Source organism: Lissotriton vulgaris, chromosome 10 (genome assembly GCF_964263255.1).
Source record: "Lissotriton vulgaris chromosome 10, aLisVul1.2, whole genome shotgun sequence".
In the NCBI taxonomy this organism is placed as follows: Eukaryota; Metazoa; Chordata; class Amphibia; order Caudata; family Salamandridae; genus Lissotriton; species Lissotriton vulgaris.
The window spans coordinates 651,755,838-651,769,682 of NC_141698.1; the positions used below are offsets into that span (position 1 = coordinate 651,755,838).

The 13,845-nt window shown below is 45.9% G+C and overlaps 1 protein-coding gene across 1 annotated transcript in view; it reads right to left on the reverse strand.

Moving 5' to 3' along the window:
• Positions 1-13,845, reverse strand: part of SHH (sonic hedgehog signaling molecule) — a 44,277-nt gene that overhangs the window by 12,786 nt on the left and 17,646 nt on the right. Inside the window, exon 2 of the mRNA XM_086941485.1 lies at positions 9,831-10,092. Within this exon, the coding sequence (XP_086797611.1) occupies positions 9,831-10,092 (262 nt within the window). The remainder of the gene's footprint in view (positions 1-9,830; positions 10,093-13,845) is intronic.

Below are 13,845 nucleotides of genomic sequence, written 5' to 3' on the forward strand. Positions count from 1 at the left end.
AATCACCACTGCTCACCCCCTTGGTAGCTTGGCACAAGCAGTAAGGCTTATCTTAGAGGCAGTGTGCAAAGCATCTGCACATAACCAACAGCAAGACAGTGTAAGCACTACAAAAGGACACCACACCAGTTTAGAAAAATAGCCAATAGTTTTATATACAAGACCAAAAACGATAAAAATCTACAATTATCAAAATATGCTTGAAAAAACACAGTTCCTTAATGCCAATAGCTCTGTCCGGGGCTATCACGGTGATGTGAGCAAACAAATCCAAACAGTTCTGGCTGACCACGGCATCGCGGGCCAGCTACGGTGTCGGAAAGACCCGCAAACAGTACCTTTCAGAAATGCAGGGCGTTGATGACCTCTTGTTGAGCTTCCGAAAACACGGCGTCCGCAGGTGTCGGTTCCGGAGGTCGGTGCAGGAGTCGTCTGGGCCCTCGAAGTCACACGCGTTGCAGGTCGATCTCCTCTCTGATGGAGTCAGGAGCGCTGGCATCGGCGGCATTGTGTGCTGCGGTGCAAAATGCAGCGGTGCGGCTGGTAGTGCCCTCAGGTCGCGGTGCCAGCAGTGGCTCGGTGGCAGCGCCAGATGGCGTTATCGGTGAGACCAGGGTTGCGGTGCGAGATGAAGGCGGTGCTCGTCACGCTGCTGGCAGGTCTTGGTGCAAGCAGTGACGTCGTCGTTGCTGAAGCGCTGTTGTCGGCTGATGAACTGGAGTCGATGGTGCCGGCGTTGGTAGGCTGGATGAGGGCGGTGCGCCGTGTAACTTTACGAGCGGGGCTCTCGAACCACGGTGCAAACAGCAGCGTTGATTTTGGCATGGAGCAGCGTCGATGGGTATACCAAGGCATCATCGTGAAGCAAGGCGGTGCAGAGTGTGGTGCCCACAGATCGCGGTGTGAGCAGCGGCTCGATGGCGGCATCAGCAAGCATCTTGGTGCAACCAGGGCTGCATTGCGGCGGTGCCCTCTACGGTACCTTCAGGACACTGAGTCGGCAGCGGTGTCATAGACGTCATTGGGTTGCTTTTCTTTGTTGTAGTATAAAACACACAGTCCCCAGTACTGAGGGCAGAAGATCTTGAAGTCTTTGGTGTTCCTGAGACTTCTTGAACAGGGGGCAAACTCTACCTCAAGCCCTTGGAGAAACTCACAAAGTAGATTGCAGAAAGTTCAGTCCAGTCCTTTAACTGCCTAAGACAGAAGCAGCCACTGCAGGCCAACACAGCAAATCACACAGCAAAGTGGTAGTCCTCACAGCTTCTCCAGCTCCTCTTCTTGGCAGTCTTCTTGATCCAAAAGAGTTCTAAAGTTCAGGGGTCTGGGCCCCAGTATTTGTATCTAAAATACCTTTGATCCTCTAGACAGACGGTGTCTGTGCCCAGCCAGAACCAGTTCTGCCTTCTCTGATGGTATTTCCTGGCAGGAGGTGAAGACGGCATTGTCAGAGGCAGACCAGGCCCCCAGTTATGTGTATAAGATGTTATAAACAAACTTCCTATTCTGTCCTATGGGGAACAGATAGCCTTGCAATAGTGAAAAATTAAATTGGCTGTAATTCACTATCAGAATGTGCTACACACACACCAAGGCATGTCCTACCTTTCACATGCACTGCACCCTGCCCACATGGGTATCATGGCCATATCTTCGGGATGCCGGACATGTAAGAAAAGGGAAGGTTAGGGACTGGCAAGTGTGTGCACTGGCCAAGTCCCCATGGCAGTTACCAACCGCGTGCAGACTCTGCAATGGCAGGTCTGAGTTACCTTTTTAGGCCGACTCACGTGGATGGCACAATCAGTGCTGCAGGCCCACTAGTAGCATTTGATTCACAGGCCCTGGCACACTCAGTGCACTTTACTAGGGACTAAGAAGTAAATCAAATACCCAATAATGGAAACACCAATCCATAACACAATTTACACAGAGAGCATATGCACTTTAGCACTGATTAGCAGTGGTAAAGTGCCCAGAGTCCTAAAACCAACACAAACAAGTCAGGAAAAAATAGGAGGAAGAAGCTAAATTTTTTTGGATAACTCTGCAAAAAGGGCAATTTCCAACAAGTTGCATACTATAACTAGGTAATTTAGAGTTTTGTTTAGGATTTACATTGTAATGTCACTGTAATTTTAACTGGAATTTCGGAGGATTATAGAAATACATTTTTATATCATCCAAGTAAAGGTAACTATAACTTATATTTTTCAAATATTTTAATGTTTTTATTTATTTTATATGATATACTGCACCAAGCCCAATCTCACTCAAACGAGCCATGTACACTTGGCTTTGGGCACAGGGCTTGGCCAATGGACAAGCCCTGTGCTCATCTCCCATTCCAAAAACAAACAGTGCTTTGCCTTTGGCCTTTCACAGAAGGCGAAGGGCGCACAAGTGAGGACTAGTCAAGTCAAGTCAAGTCAAAGAAATTTATATAGCGCACTACATACCCAGAGGGTCTCAAGGCGCTTAGGGAGGGGAGGAGGATTACTTGTCAAATATCCACGTTTTAAGTTGCTTTCTGAATGCTAGGTGGTTCTGGGTAAGGCGAAGGTAAGTGGGGAGTGAGTTCCATGTTTTAGCAGCCAGGTATGAGAAGGATCTTCCTCCCATGGTGGTCTTGTTGATGCGAGGTACAGTGGCGAGGGCTTGGTTGGAAGAACGTAGTTGGCGGGAGGGGGAGTAGAAGGACAGGCGTGAGTTGAGGCATTCTGGTCCGATGTCGTAGAGTGATTTGTGTGCGTGGGTTAGCAGTCGGAAAGTGATCCTCTTATTGACGGGTAGCCAGTGGAGGTCTTTCAGGTGACCAGAAATGTGTTCGTTGCGTGGGATGTCTAATATGATCCTGGCTGAGGCGTTTTGGATTCGTTGGAGTTTCTTCTGGAGTTTAGCGGTAGTACCTGCGTAGAGGGTGTTTCCGTAGTCCAGTCGGCTCGTGACCAGAGCATGGGTGACTGTTTTTCTGGTTTCGGTAGGGATCCAGCGAAATGTTTTTTTGAGCATGCGAAGAATGTTGAAGCAGGATGAGGATACGGCGCTGCCTTGTCTGTTCATTGAGAGTGAAGAGTCCAGGATAACGCCTAGGTTCCGTGCGTGGTCTGTCGGGATGGGTGCTTTTCCAAGGGCTTCCGGCCACCAAGAGTCGTCCCATGCAGAGGGGGATGTACCTAAGATGAGGACTTCTGTTTTATCTGAGTTCAGTTTCAGACGGCTGTGCTTCATCCATTCGGCAACTTCTTTCATTCCTTCGTGTAGGTTAGTTTTGGCGGTGCTGGGGTCATTGGTGAGAGAAAGGATCAGTTGAGTGTCATCCGCGTAAGAGATGATGTTGAGGTTGTGTTGGCGGGCGATGGCCGCGAGGGGGCTCATGTATACGTTGAAGAGGGTGGGGCTGAGTGAAGATCCTTGTGGTACGCCACAGATGACTTCAGTGGCCTCGGACTTGAATGGTGGAAGGCGGACTCTCTGAGTTCTTCCGGTGAGGAACGAGGTGATCCATTCAAGTGCTTTTCCTTGGATTCCGATGTTTCTGAGGCGTTGTAAAAGGGTGCTGTGGCAGACTGTGTCGAAGGCTGCAGAGAGGTCGAGGAGGATGAGGGCGACTGTGTCTCCCTTGTCCAGTAGAGTTCGAATGTCGTCTGTTGCTGCGATGAGGGCGGTCTCAGTGCTGTGTTTTGCTCGGAAGCCAGATTGTGAGGAGTCGAGGGATTTGTTGGCTTCGAGGAAAGCGGCGAGCTGGTTGTTGACAGCTTTCTCGATTACTTTGGCCGGGAATGGAAGGAGCGAAATGGGGCGGTAATTTTTGAGTTCGCCAGGCCCTACACCAATGCCCCTTGTGAAAATAAGGCATTGTGGACAGTGGGTGTGGAGATCAGGGCCTGGGTGACCCTGAGTTTGGGCCTACTGTCAGCATTTCAGCCAGGCACTTTGACAATCCTGCTAGTGAAGATAACCCATCGACTATGAACAGTTGAACACATAATCTGACATTTGTGCAGGTCATGCACGGGCCTCATAGCCTCAACTTTGACATACAGAACTTTGCCTTTGACGAAGGTCTGCACTCAGTCCACATTTCCACAGAATTCTCTAGCCATGCACATTTGCACAGTGAATTTTCTTTTAATTATTTTTCTATGTTTCACATATTGGGATCCACCGATTCAATATTGAGCAGAGGATCCCCAGCTGTTAATGTCACCCTGGGATCCAAGAATTTGGCTAACATCCACAGCATACATAAATAGGAAAATACAGATTCTAAACTCCTGGAATCATGGCAATAGTTGCAGATCCCATGGTGAGTAAATGGTATTCTGTTTTTTTACCTAGGGTGGGCTCTACCCCTCCCTTCATGATCCCCTAACCACACCCACCCTAGGATTGAGGGAATGCTTCTTCTGCACCTTTATACTCCCCATATATTTTTTCACAATGCTGATTCCGTGCAAACACTCGCACCACATAAAGTCGCAGCATGTACAATATTTAAGTTGTGGCCAACCTATTAGATTGTAGGGATCTAGAGATTGGCAAATCTTCATTGGACTACAGGAAAAAATATCACTCGTCCAATCAGATTTACTTATTTTTCAAATTCTGTTTGATAGATTGAACATACCAAAGATCTATGCACACATTTTAACATTTCTGTCCTTCTTGGGCCCGATATGTTTTTACTTTTTTGCAAACACCACTGAATGACTTTTCTCCACACCTCCTAAGAGTTGCAAGGTTGACTAAGCCACTTCACCTCATCCAAGTTTGGAGAAAATCTGCCCTGCTTTTTGCTGTTGCAATGTTTTTCCATGTGGCAATTACCAGGAGATGTTACATTATTGGGTCCCTGTCTATAACTGATTCCCCTCTTCACGGATCTTCTCAAAACACTCACTGTGAGAGCCAATGTGGATGAATAAAACTATAGAAACCGTTCATTGCGTTTTGTTAAATGGAACAAAAGCTATTGAAGGTTGAAAAATACACCCAATCTCCATCCACAATGGTAATAAATAGCATATTACTCTATGCAGATCTGCATATATGACTTATGCTGTACCGATTGTTACTGTTTATAAGTTGTAGCAAAGGGTATTTAACCTGAACCTGCCTGTAGGGCTATAACTGTGTGAAGTTTGATGACATTTTATTAAGTTGCCAGTTTCAAATATGGGCTTTGATATTTCTCACTATAAAGAGATAGACATGTGAATTCTGTAAACCAATAAGCAGTGATTTAGTACAAGCATCAATTCTTATGTTTCTGAGCACACTAGTAGGGTTTCTTCTGCAGACGTTAAGTTCCACTCTGGAGATCATATCACATATTATGTAGCCATAAGGTCTCACCTTCCTGTCCTTGTAAGTGGGATCTTCCCAGTGTCTGCCTATAAGTCCAATCTCACTTGTGTGGGTTTGTGTCTGTCCCAGTAAATGAAGTCAACACCGCTTCTCCGATATAAGTGGCATCTCTGAATGTGCGGGTTATCACCTGCTTACATGTGTTAATGGGTACGCGCTTAATACACTGTGTGAGGATGCTCTCTTTGCTTATCTGTGTAAGATGGTCCTTCCGTCCCTCTGTTCATGAGCTGGAGTTACACACATCTGTGCCCAAGACTGAATGAGGTGGGCCCACACTTGGGCACCAACATTCAGAGGGATGCATAGAGAGGTTTGCATATGTCATGTAGCAGTCTCCCTCAGACTTATCTCTAAAAAGTGTGTTTAACACCTTGAATGCTACAGCTAATCCTCCTGGATGCTGCTCTTTCAAAAATCCCATTGTTTATGATGAGCTGAGCTCGTCATGAGCACACGACCAGTGTACTGCATGACGAGCTGAGCTCGTCGTGAGAAGGGAAGGGGTTAATCATTTCTGCTGGCAGCTGGTACATGTGTTCACCTGCTCTTTAACTCTCCTAATCCCTATTGCTTCATCCCACTTTATTGAGTGCACTTTATAAAGGTTGAGGAGGGCCAAACAAAATACACTGCCTCACATTTTATGACAATACAATGGAGGATAAGTGGTTACAAATGGACATGTTGCCATGACACAAGATTGCAGTCCACGGAGAGAGGTGCCAGCTGGATAGGACCGGTCAATTGAGGTGGACAATGGTGGCTGTATTGTTCCAATTTCACTGGCTGACCCGAGGTTTGTAACCATGGGTTACTAGTGTAACCATGGGTTGCTGGAGGTGAGGGGGGGGGGGAGGCGGGCGGAGTTGACTGGATGACTGGTAGGGGCACCAGCCAAGATAAATAGTTGAGAAATTATCACAGAATCAGGTTGCTTCCTGGTTGCCCATGAAGACCACCAACGCATCCTCTCTGGATTTTTTTCAACCAAGGTTGCTTCTTTCCCCACCCTCCCATCACTGTAATTAGTATAACTTGGAGAAGTGTTAATTGGGCAAGGAGGAGTTGCGTTTGTCCACAAAAACAGGTAAACAGCATTGGCATCAGGAAGATTAGTGCAGGCAATTTGAAAATGGAATTGGTGTTAAGCCTTAACTCAAGCCTGGAAGGGGTATGGACATTATGAAGAGCTGGCGATGTCCGCAACAGGGATTGCCCCTATCCTTCCAACTTACTGAATTACATGGATCCAGAGATTCTAGGGATCGTGCCTGGCTGTGCCAGGGGACCAGAGTATAACCTGATTTCCCAGGCCCATCTCCCAAGGGATTCCAGTGGGTTTCCAGTTATGGGGTTGCTCTGGCATGGTTGTTTGAGGGTCCAGTTTTATTGCTGGACCAAGCTCCCTCTATAGGGAGGGGTCACTTGGGTTCGCCTTGTAAAGGACAGCTTATGGAGGGACCTGCTGGGTTCTTTCCCGGCCCCAAGACAACTGAATGGGTTGATTTCACATGGGACCTGAGGGGTGATCAACCATGGCTGCTTTGAGAAAATGAATGGAATTTCATGCATTAGCTGTGTCCATGCTAAGAAACTACATTTTTACAAATTATGTAAACACTTAATATAAAAAGTGGTAAGTAGTTGTTATGTCGTTTTTATGCTGTTTTTGAAAACGGCTTGGGAATGCTATCTTCTCTAACACAAGAATGACAGTGAGTATTCGTCAATTGTGCATGTCGGGTACTGTACAATGTCTCCTTTGACTGATCTGAGTGACCTGACTGGTCTTGCTATGGTCTTCCACCTGTAAATGCAAGGAAGGGTCCCCAGGGTTAGTCTGAGGCAAAGGTACCTAATTTAAAGGCCAGGGCAGTGTTAGCTGAGCATGGCACACTGTCTACAATATTAAAAGTGGATGTCTGAAAAAGAAAATGCACACTTTCATTTCTTTTGAAGACAACTATCTCACCCACAGTTTTTCTTTGAAAGAATGTTTTTGTTGTAACACGCTGTCCATCAGAGAGTTGTCCGTTTTTATCATTTCTAGAGCTCGCCTTTTGGGTGATACAGGTAAAGCGCGAAGGAAGGACCCTGTATGAGAGTCACCTTCATCAAAAGCACAGGGTGTGTGTGGTATTTTTCCATGAGGTGAGAGGGCGTAACCCGGGGTGCTTTGTGGGCAAATTCCAGCCCTGCCTGTGTCTGTGGGGTCTCACCTTCCTGTGAGGAAACCATATTTAAATCTTTGGCTAGCATATGAAGCTCTATGCACCCAATACCATTCTCACTCAGAGCAGAGGTTGTTGGGTGAAGCCCTAAGCACGTGACCCGGACTCAGTGACATACCGGCCCAAGGAGTCAGGCCAACGCTTGCTCCACTGCATTAACCAATCTGTGAGGCGAGCTTTCGTCTGAGTGACACATATTCATGGCACACCGAAGCAAGACACCTGCAGTGTGTGACTGGTGGAGCAAAAGTATACAGGTGACCTGCCCCTCCAGATATACTTTTTTATTCCTTCATAGTTGGTTCTCACTTCATTCTTTCTCCTCACGATTCTTCATTCTTCTATCTTACGTTTCTTCATTTTTCCTTTCCATTAAACCTTCTCGTTCTTGCACATAACGTTGAAGATACTAACTTCAGGGAACTAAACTTAAACTAAAGATACATATGCAAGTGCATTGATATATCCAAATAAACACACACACACACACACATACACACACCGCATACATAGCACATACATTGAGACATAATTAAGAGGAACTGTACTATTAAACAAACATTCGCTCATTTGTGACTACATTGGAAAGGTCAGATTCTATATTATTATCACAGTACAGCGAAATTGATGTCAGAAAAGTACTGTTTACTGCCTCACACATTGCATTTTACTATGGCATTATACAAGGAAACAACTCTGCTAATATTCTCAAAATCTTAAAGCTGTGTAATTTTACCTCTCTGCACAAATGTAATCACCTACATTTGAGTTTCGTTTATATACATTTTTAAACCAAATACCCGAGAAAATTGCAGGGCATAAACCACATATGTAGATGTGCAGAGTGCAATATGCAAACTATTGCAATTTTTGACTGGTGGCTTTGTATCGTGTGAACGCTGTCATGGCTCCTTTGCACACTCAGCAAGGATAAACAGCATATTACACTCTGTGAGGGCACTCATTGTTGGAACCAGTCTTTCTATCTGGACCTGTCCTTGGTGGCCCACTGAGTTGGACTTTTCCACTCCTTTGCCACAGTTCACAAGTTAAGCTTGATTGAGGATCAGTCCTTATCCTCCTTCAAGCCAACAAAACCTTCGGAAACTGGATTCAGCACTTAAAAATGCTAAAGACAGTTTTAAGACTCCTTCAGTTTTTGTTCCTCTATGCAGTGGTCCAGAAGGGCTGAAATTGAGCCTTGCGCGAGCTACTGCAACACTCATTACCACACCCGCCTTGCTCACCTAACGCATTGCTACTGATTGTACAGGATTTTGGGGCTCGTCTGTTACTCAGGCTTCCATGCAGTCCTTCTGTCTCAAACCACCTGGTCTTTCTTCGATGGCTTCCTATTGTCAAACGCTTTCAGTTTGCGATTAGTTGCATCTGCCACAGGGCATCTGTGCCATAGAGTCTGTTTTCATCAAACAACTTTTTTTCTTGGTATATTCCATCGCGGACACTTTTTTCTTCAGCTCACATTCTATTAGTCCCTCGAATTCAGAAGCCCATGCAAGGTAGTCACTCCTTGCTTATTTGGGAGCAAGTCATTGGCGTTCTCTCCAGTCACACATTTGACCCCAAAAGAATCTCCTGGCTTCAGCCCCTTTAAAACCTAGCTATTCTATCATTAAAATCTTGCATGACCCTATCAGTTTCTGTTTGTGCCTAGCACCAGGGCACATTTTCTGATATTTGTGCACCCTATATGTATTCATATAAATAAATAAAATGCATGTGCTTACACATATAAAGTATACACGCCATTCACCGATCCAAACTCACACATCCTCCATACTAATAGATAATCTGACATGTCAATTTCAGTTACTCAATTACTCACATACAATTGGGCACATACAGTCAGTGTCACTAACGCACACACACACAGCCACAGTCACTATCTCACATAACCACAGTCCTACTCAATACATGCACATGCACACTCTACCACAAATGTAAAGCACAGATACACACACGCTCTCTCCATCTCTTTCTCACACCCAATGCTAACTGCACGGGCACCTTGATACTGGCGTAGTATATAAAGCAGACCGCAGGAACTAAGCTGCACTTTTACATGTTTGATGCACTTGCTTGAAAGTACCTAAAACATTACAGGGTGCTGTCCTCATGCTCATAGTGCAGCATTTCTCACAAAGATAGTATTTGTTTGGTTCAGCCAGGGTTTTGCCTCTTCTGAGGGAAGGTACTCCATCTTACCTGCTTTCACTGAGCAGTGGATGTGGGCTTTGGACTCAAAGTAGACCCAGTCGAAGCCAGCCTCCGCGGCCAGGCGGGCCAGCATGCCATACTTGCTGCGGTCCCGGTCCGAGGTGGTGATGTCCACCGCCCGGCCCTCGTAGTGCAGGGACTCCTCAAAGTGGTGGCCGTCCTCGTCCCAGCCCTCGGTCACCCGCAGCTTGACTCCAGGCCACTGGTTCATCACCGAGATGGCCAGGGCATTCAGCTTGTCCTTACACCTCTGCAGAAGGAGAGACAAGAAAAGCTTTCTGTTAAAATATGGTGAGTGCGCCAGGATCCTGACAAGCACTGAAACATGGGGTATTGTTGGCAGCTCCGTCAAGGGCTATGGCCTGCTGGGAAATGATGAGTTTATTTATGGCTGGATACATGAGATGAACCTCTATTAACAGGGGTCTCTATCTTTTTGTTACCTCCCCATACATCACAATACTTCCCTAGCATTGACCCTCCCTCCCTCCCTCCCTCCCTCCCTCCCTTCCATCCTTCCTTCCTTCCTTCCTTCCCTTCCCTTCCCTTCCCTTCCCTTCCCTTCCCTTCCCTTCCCCCCTTCCCTTCCCTTCCCTTCCCTTCCCTCCCCTTCCCCTCCCCTCCCCCCCCTCCCCTCCCCTCCCCTCCCCTCCCCTCCCCTCCCCTTCCCTTCCCTTCCCTTCCCTTCCTCCCTTCCTCCCTCCCTCCCTCCCTCCCTCCCTTCCTTCCTTCCTTCCTTCCTTCCTTCCTTCCTTCCTTCCTTCCTTCCTTCCTTCCTTCCTTCCTTCCTTCCTTCCTTCCTTCCTTCCTCCCTCCCTCCCTCCCTCCCTCTCTGAGAAAACTGTATGCAGGCTCGAGCTCAGCACAGAGTGCTTGAAGTGTGTGGAAGGATGGAAAAGAAGGACAGTGGCAGCAGAAAGCCAGGAACGGAGAGAATAGCTATCTTTCTGTCCGTTTGTCCGTCCATCCATCCATTATCTGTCTGTCTGGGAGCTGCAGTGGACCCACCCACTTACCTGTTGGCCTGTGTAATAGCTAATCCGTTGTGCGCGCTTTTACTTGCAGTAGTCTGTTAAACACAATAAAAGACAGCTGGCATTGATGCAATTGCCCTGGTGCCCCCCTCTGCACACATGGTTAATGGGCACGATAGCGAAAAGCCCGAGATTGTAAGATTATGAATGGTGTAGCACCCGGAGCCTAGAAATCACACATTTTTGTAATTCCACCTGGCAGGACCGGTCCGCCCCTAGACTGGGTTTGTTGGTGTTTTTGCCCCACCCCATAACGTGTTTGAGTTTCAGGTGAAATCTAGAGTGACTTTAAATGGTTCGTTTTATTGACACGACCGAGGCGAGCTCTTTAAAGCCCCCTCACGTGCGGCAGAATAAAAAGTTTTCGGAAAGACAGGGAGTGTCAGGTCCCTGCATCCGAGACGAAGGCTTCCCCCGGAATGTCTCCGGGTCTCTGCGCCTTAAGTCTGTGTTGAAAAGACGCTCAATGCTTTCGAGGCGGGGAGAAGCCCGGGTAGGGCACATCACTCACTAGCGTGCTTAGAAAATGGCAGGTATTCACAGGAGCTCCGAGCGGCAGCCACTCACATCCTGGCACGCTCCTGTACGCATTCTCAGGCTAAAGAAACCCGCCCCACCTTGTATCTGTGTGAACCCAGGACAGACGTGGGGCTTCCAATGGAGTGTGAAGCAGGTGAGCGAGACTTCTTGGCAGGACAGTGGACACACACACAAGCTTCTGGGGAAACATGCTGGGTTTTTCTAACTTGATTTACTTACCCAAAGTCATCTGTGTGAGTAAATTTATGACTAGGTAGTGGGGCGGAAAGGCAGTGGTGAAACATAAAAGGATGCCCCCCTGCAGAATGGGAAGAGGGGCCCCTGAGTCTCCCATTTCTCACAGAGATTCATTGGCCCTGGGCAGAGTAGGACCCCCCTCCCTAAAGGATTGTGTGGCCCCTGAAGGGTTGGGTTCTAGGCTGCAGGATCTGGTATTACGCCCCTGGCAAAATGTGAGGCAGCGGCTTCATATGATTGGAGGGCCCTTTATGTTTGTGAACACGCTCCTACAAACTTACACATTTGTGGGTATTCACAACTTTGTCTCCAACCATTTAAAATATCATAGATTTATCCCAGTCAAGGGTAATCCCTTTCCATGGTCAAAAGCAGAAGAGAATGCCACAAAATATGTTTGTGGGTGGGAAAGGTGAGCATTCTTCCAGTGTAGAAAAAATAGAAAAAAGTTAGCAAACCCATCTGCATTTGCTCGGATTTTTTCGCTTATGCAAAAATACACCTGCCTATTTGTACATGAGAAAAATATAATTCACATAAAAAGTTTGGATGAGCAGGAGCGGTAGTAAATACATTTATGATGTAGATTAATACATCATTCATAATAAAAATCAATACATATACAAGGTTAAAATGGACTATGTTGAGTCAAGTCCAGAAGTGTATAGTGCCAAAACCTAAATTGGTGTCCAGGTGTTTGTGTGTGTCTTATGGCTGAGCTTGCTGAACAACCAGGTTTTCAGGGACAATTAAACTCAACAATATATTAAATATTTCTTTTCTCTTCCGTGCGTGAATTCCACAATTGTGCCCCCTTACATCCATCACTTTATCACCCCTGGGGAATATTCAGTAACACTTGTTTGTGAGATCTCAGAGCTTGGCTGCCGGCAAGCAAATTCTAACTCTCCAGAAGGCCTGTAAGCCTGCACAGTTGGAGATTTCCAGGCATATCCGGGAAAACATTTATAAATTCCCAAAAATTAGTAAATCCATAACCGTATGAGGTTGTAAATCTCTCCTAACTATTGTCCAATCTGAGTTAGGCTTACCCCTGCCTCTTAATTTCTTTTCCAGCACCCTTCTCTGTCTTCCACGTTTAGAGTTCCTGTAGACAATATTCAAACATTGATTTCACTGAGGAGTAACAAATAGAATGACAGCAAAACAGACCTCCATTGAAATAGTAAATATGGCGCTAAATAGCTCCTCAGATAAAATTAGATTAATGCAGCCAAAGATATGCTATTTCTTGAAGGCTTTAAACAGACTAAGGCTAGGACAAAGAAAGGCCTGGTAGTACAGTGCCGCTCCGCAGCAGTAGGCCGCATTAAAACCAGAAGCGGGGCATACAAGAAAATAGAAAACACATTAGTAGTAGTTATTGCAGTTTTAGTCTAGCAGTACTATAGGTTCATCCTGAACGTCTGAGATTATGCTACCACCTCATTGACAAAGAGATGCTTAGTTAATTGAAAACATATTTTTAGGGCTGAAATATGCATAATACGACTACGTAGTAGGCCTTAGTAACACACCAGAGGAACGTACATCTGAATGCACTTTTCTTCCTTCCCACTCTTCCAAACATATGCATGTTCAAGTGCAGCGTCAATGTGCGCAATCCAGAGCACTGGTCTGAACCTCATGCATGGCACCTCATGAATGAAACTTCGCTGTGCACATGCGCGCACGCTCATGCAATCGCACACCCACAATAACGCTTGCATGCTTCAGCATGCCACAAAACGGATAGGCTTGATCACTACTGAGCCGCACAAGTGGTATGATCATGCTAGTGCAATGTCAAATAACGAAACCAATTGTTCATTATTATTATTATTATTATTATTAGTATTAGTAGTAGTAGTAGTAGTAGTAGTAGTTGTAGTAGTATAGTAGTAGTAGTAGTAGTAGTAGTAGTAGTAGTAGTAGTAGTAGTAGTAGTAGTAGTAGTAGGAGTTGTAGTAGTATAAGTATAGTAGTAGAGATAGTAGTACATATAAGTAGTAATAGCAGCAATGTGATTATTATTTGTGATTGCAGCTTATGTTATGTTAACTTTTTTTGTAAAGCACATTAGTACTAGAGGTGTCATAGTGCCAGAAGAATGAGCTATAGCTAATGCAGCCTTAATAACATTATTATTACTAGCAGTGGTAATAGTAGTACTAAGAAAAGGAGTAGCAGAA